Source organism: Naegleria gruberi (genome assembly GCF_000004985.1).
Source record: "Naegleria gruberi genomic scaffold NAEGRscaffold_166, whole genome shotgun sequence".
Taxonomy (NCBI): domain Eukaryota; phylum Heterolobosea; class Eutetramitea; order Acrasida; family Naegleriidae; genus Naegleria; species Naegleria gruberi.
In genome coordinates, this window is record NW_003163170.1 from 7,461 (window position 1) to 12,307 (window position 4,847).

Here is a 4,847-nt window from a genome sequence, read left to right on the forward strand (position 1 = left end):
AAAAGAAAACACTGGATTGGGATGAAAGTGGAAAAGTGGAAGTGAAAGTTTATTATCCAATACCATCTGATTCCAACTGAATAAACCCAGATTAAACCAAAACCATAACTTCTCTCAAAACTTCTGCTGACGGACGGGATCGAACCGGCGACCAATGGCTTATTAGACCAACGCTCTACCGACTGAGCTACGCCAGCTTATTGATAATAATTGGTTTTAATAATGCTACGTCATTTGCTTACATTTTAAATATATTACTCAAAATTGAAATTGTTCTCAATAAAATGTAACATAACGTAGCTCCTTCAACGTTAAAATTATTAAATACCAACTGAGCTACGCCAGCTTCTAGAAGACCCTTAATGAACTTAGCAAATACCTTACCAATTAACATCATGGTGGACAAGCTAAAAGTACTATTTTTGAACATTTTGGTAAATTGTGGTTGGTTCTCTTCTAACAGGAATTCAGAAGATGTCACATCTCTTAAGAACATCATAAAACTTGACAAGAAAAAATAAGCAAACAAAGCAGATCTGCAAGATTTTGAAAATTAATTTCGGAGGAACTATTCATCAAAAAAACATGGAGAAAAAACTCTACTCTCTCCAACGAGAAGAAATATTTTCAGATGATATTTGTTTTGAAATAATTTCCATGATTGATGATTCGTGGTTTATTTTGAATAATTGTTCCTTGATTTCAAAACAATTCTTTAATGTGATCAAGGAACGTTCAAAACTTTTTATTGAATTTAAAAAAAAATTTACAGAAAAAAGAATTGAACTATTCACAAAGAGTCAATTTATGAATAGTATTGTTAAAGTTAAATTTTCAACAAATTTGTTTGTCTCTATTGAAAATCACAAATTCATAAGTGAAATGAAACAATTAACTTCACTTAATATTTCTAACAATCAAATTAATGATGAAACTGCCAAATCAATAATTGAAATGAAACGATTAACATCACTTGATATTGGTGGAAATCAAATTGGTGATGAAGGAATCAAATCAATAAGTAAAATGAAACAATTAACATTACTTGATATTAGTGGAAATAGCATTGGTGATAAAGGAGTCAAACCAATTAGTGAAATGAAACAATTAACATCACTCAATATTTATAACAACGAAATTGGTGTAGCAGGATCCAAATTTATAATTGAAATGAAACAATTAACATCACTTGATATAAGCTACAATAGCATTGGTGATGAAGGAGCCAAATCAATAAGTGAAATGAAACAATTAACATCACTCAATATTAGTGGAACATAGCATTGGTGTAGAAGGAGCCAAATCAATAAGTGAAATGAAACAATTAACATCACTTGATATTGGTGAAAATCAAATTGGTGATGAAGGAGCCAAATCAATAAGTGAAATGAAACAATTAACATCACTTACTATTAGTGGAAATAGCATTGGTGATGAAGGAGTAAAATCAATACGTAAAATGAAACAACTAACATCATTTAATATAAGCTACAATGAAACTGGTGTAGCAGGAGCCAAATTTATAAGTGAAATGAAACAATTAACATCACTTGATATAAGCTACAATGAAATTGGTGATGAAGGAGCCAAATCAATAAGTGAATTGAAACAATTAACATCACTTACTATTAGTGGAAATAGCATTGGTGTAGAAGGAGCCAAATCAATAAGTGAAATGAAACAATTAACATTACTTGATATTGGTGAAAATCAAATTGGTGATGAAGGAGCCAAATCAATAAGTGAATTGAAACAATTAAAGTCACTTACTATTAGTGAAAATCAAATTGGTGATGAAGGAGCCAAATTTATAATTGGAATGAAACAATATGGTTCCTTTAAATTACGATTAGTAAACCTAATATGGATGTAGAAAGTATTTTAACAGTCCAACCTGCATTACAATTGACAGTGTTATTGTAACTGGAGTGGGATTGAAACAAGCAAGGAATTTCATAGATTGGATAACTTCCACCATAAAAATTGCAATCAACACTTGCTTGAGTTCCAGCAGTTCCACTTAAAAAAAATAGGCAGAACAATGTTCCCATTTCACAAACGGAAAACCCAACTGTTGGACGAAACTTCATTGGAAACAGTGGATATTTTGTCTCTTGTTTTTCAATTTCTCGAGCTGAAAGAATTATTCGCTCTCCAAAAAGTATCACCCTTCTTCTACCGAACCATTGAACATTTGAAATCCTTACTGATCCGACCAATATATGAAGTTGGTTTAGTTTCGTCCGATAAGAAACAATTATCGGAATTTCTTCAACTTACTTTAAAATCAGAATTAATTAGTTCAGCCACAAAGGAAAACCCACAAAAAGTTTCAAGTACTAGATACACTTATTATTCTACAACCGAAATCGACATGACAGATAAAAATGATGGCAATCAGCTCAAAAGTGTGAAATTTGGAGAGCATCATATGATTCATGCTTTTAACAAGGTTGAAAAGGAGTTTGTCTTTAAGAATGATAGATTTAGAGTATTCTTTTATCCGTTGTATTGTGAAAAGAGTACGAGTTTATCACATGATGATTATCAACGACTGGATGGGTTCATATTTTTGAATCCAAACAGCAAAGATGGATATTCAACAATGCCAAATGGATGTAGTTATTGTGCAACACTCTTGGATTATAATAATTCTTCAGTTGCCAATGAAACAGTACTAATGCCAGTAAGAAATTTCGGATCTTTTAAAGTTGAGAAAGTGAGTGAAAGATATTCGATAGAACAATCAATTCTCGACTGTATTAATTACATTTCAGAGAACTCAAATCGATCAATTCAATTGAACTCAATAGGAGATGGTTAAAATCATGTCTATTAGAAAAAATTTCATTAATCATTAAGGAACCCAATGATGAAATGGTTGCCACTAAAATATCAGATCAAAGAGCTGATACTCTCAGAGAAAGTGAGATACATGACCAGAAAATTGAATTCTTCAATTATCCACACAATGTCCAATTCAGTCTTTTGAAAAGACTTTACACAGCTCATTTGGGAAATGAAAATGTTAAATTCAAAGATGATCTCTATGCCATTCAGGTTATTTTCAATCAGCAATTCAATTCTAGAAAAAGGGATTCATACGATGACCATTTGGTGGAAATGAAAACTACGCTCTCATTCAATTTAGTATCTCAGGAAATTAAGTTCGAATACAAGAATATTACAAGAGCAAGTAGTATTGGCATTAGTAATAAAAAGTGTATCATTTGTTAGTCAATTCCAATTAAGAAAATTCTTCTTAGATCGGAGCAATATATAAATTTTAATTTTAATTAATATTTTAAAAAATGTTGTATTAACAACTTCATCCATCTACCAAATCATCATCACGAATAACAAAATAAATCATCAAAAATGGGCAATAATCAAACCACTTCTCACAGATCCCTTCCTACCGAGCATGCATCTTTCTCCAATTCTTCTCGCGAATATGCCAATCAATACATAATGATCGCAGGTGGTCCATCAGTAGTAATTTATCAAGGCTTGGTTGATCAAATAATTTCTATCGAAAATCGAATAGAAAATGCTGCTAATTATGAGAAGGTAAAGAGTGAATGTTTGAAAGGTATTCATCAACGTTTGGTGAAATATTTCCCTGTTCATTTTCATGATACAGTTTCGGAAAAGATAGAAGAACAATTGGTTGACCTGTGGCATAGCCCCAATTTTAAAGAGGAATACTTTGCGAATAGATTCCAGGTAGATCCATACTTGGTCTTGCCAACTGTATTTAATAATTTGGAGAGAGGAATCAAATTTAATTTGAAAAGAACTTGCTTGTTCCAACCAGCAGGTAGACAATATTATTTCACAACATGCTATTCGAAAACAACTGATAATTTTCCACACAGCCGTAATCAAAAGTTGACATTTGAATTATTTGCTAATTGTTTTTCTGCTGATACTTGGGCTGATGTAGTTGGAGCATCATTTTCTCTATCTGACTATGATAACAATCAATATTTAGATGAATTTTATCAAGTGTGTAGAAGATTGTCTGGATTTTCTACATACAGAATGATTTTAATATTTACTCATCTTGATGTTCTCAATGAAAAGATAAAGTTGGGACTAATTAACTTTGGAGGAGATAAAGATATAGAAATTCGAAAAGAATTCAACCATATTCCAAAAGAATGTGCTCTCATCATTGAATATCTCATCAAAGAAGCCATCAAAAATATAGAAATGAATCCAAGCCATGACTTTCCCAATAGGACATTGGAATACCACATTGTAAATACATCAAGTGACAGTGATATGAAAGAATTATTGGATTGTATTTGTATTGGAGCAAATTCTAAGAGAAAATGCTTCATATCCTCTAAAATTGAAATGCCACCTTTCTCATATCCTAACACCAGATTCAAGAGCAACATGCACAGAACCTCAGAACTAAATCAGTTTTGTGATATTGCAATATTGCTAAATTGACTTTAGTTTTCCATTTCCTAAAGGTCAGAACTCTCAAAATAAAAAATGAGCCAACAAGAAAAGGAGGAAACAGTGGCACCAACCAAAGAAGAATCACAGCCAGTTTTTCCCGATGATGTGATATTTGAAATTATTTCCTTCAATAATGATTTTAAATTTACAGTAAGGAGTTGTGCGTTGGTTTCTTCACAGTGGTTTAATATCATTTCGGAAAGATCAAAACTTTCACTCACACACAACAGTAAAAAGAAAATTAATGGCCAATTTTTACAGCGTATTGTAGCTGTATTCCATTTCTTGATCAAGTATTTGATCTCAAGAACTTGACTACCCTTGACGTTAATTGTATGAAAATTAAAGATGAAGGAGTAAAGATAATAAGTGAA

The 4,847-nt window shown here is 31.6% G+C and overlaps 3 protein-coding genes and 1 non-coding gene across 4 annotated transcripts in view; 3 read left to right on the forward strand and 1 right to left on the reverse strand.

Annotated features, from left to right (window-relative positions):
* Positions 1–1,873, forward strand: part of NAEGRDRAFT_54705 (uncharacterized protein) — a gene marked incomplete at both ends in the record, with an annotated part of 8,247 nt that extends 6,374 nt beyond the window's left edge. Inside the window, one exon of the mRNA XM_002668559.1 lies at positions 1,272–1,873. Within this exon, the coding sequence (XP_002668605.1) occupies positions 1,272–1,873 (602 nt within the window). The remainder of the gene's footprint in view (positions 1–1,271) is intronic.
* NAEGRDRAFT_t867 lies at positions 125–197 on the reverse strand. Its single transcript has one exon. It is a non-coding gene; the product is annotated as a tRNA-Ile (tRNA).
* Positions 1,874–2,041: 168 nt separating the features above from the next.
* Positions 2,042–2,824, forward strand: NAEGRDRAFT_76478 (uncharacterized protein; the record flags this gene model as incomplete). The annotated part of the gene is made up of 1 exon (XM_002668560.1): positions 2,042–2,824. The coding sequence occupies one exon, from the start codon at positions 2,042–2,044 to the stop codon at positions 2,822–2,824; it is 783 nt and encodes a 260-aa protein (XP_002668606.1).
* Positions 2,825–3,378: 554 nt separating this feature from the next.
* On the forward strand, positions 3,379–4,461 carry NAEGRDRAFT_54707 (uncharacterized protein; the record flags this gene model as incomplete). The annotated part of the gene is made up of 1 exon (XM_002668561.1): positions 3,379–4,461. One exon carries the CDS (start codon positions 3,379–3,381, stop codon positions 4,459–4,461), a length of 1,083 nt encoding a protein of 360 aa, XP_002668607.1.
* Positions 4,462–4,847: the final 386 nt, after the last annotated feature.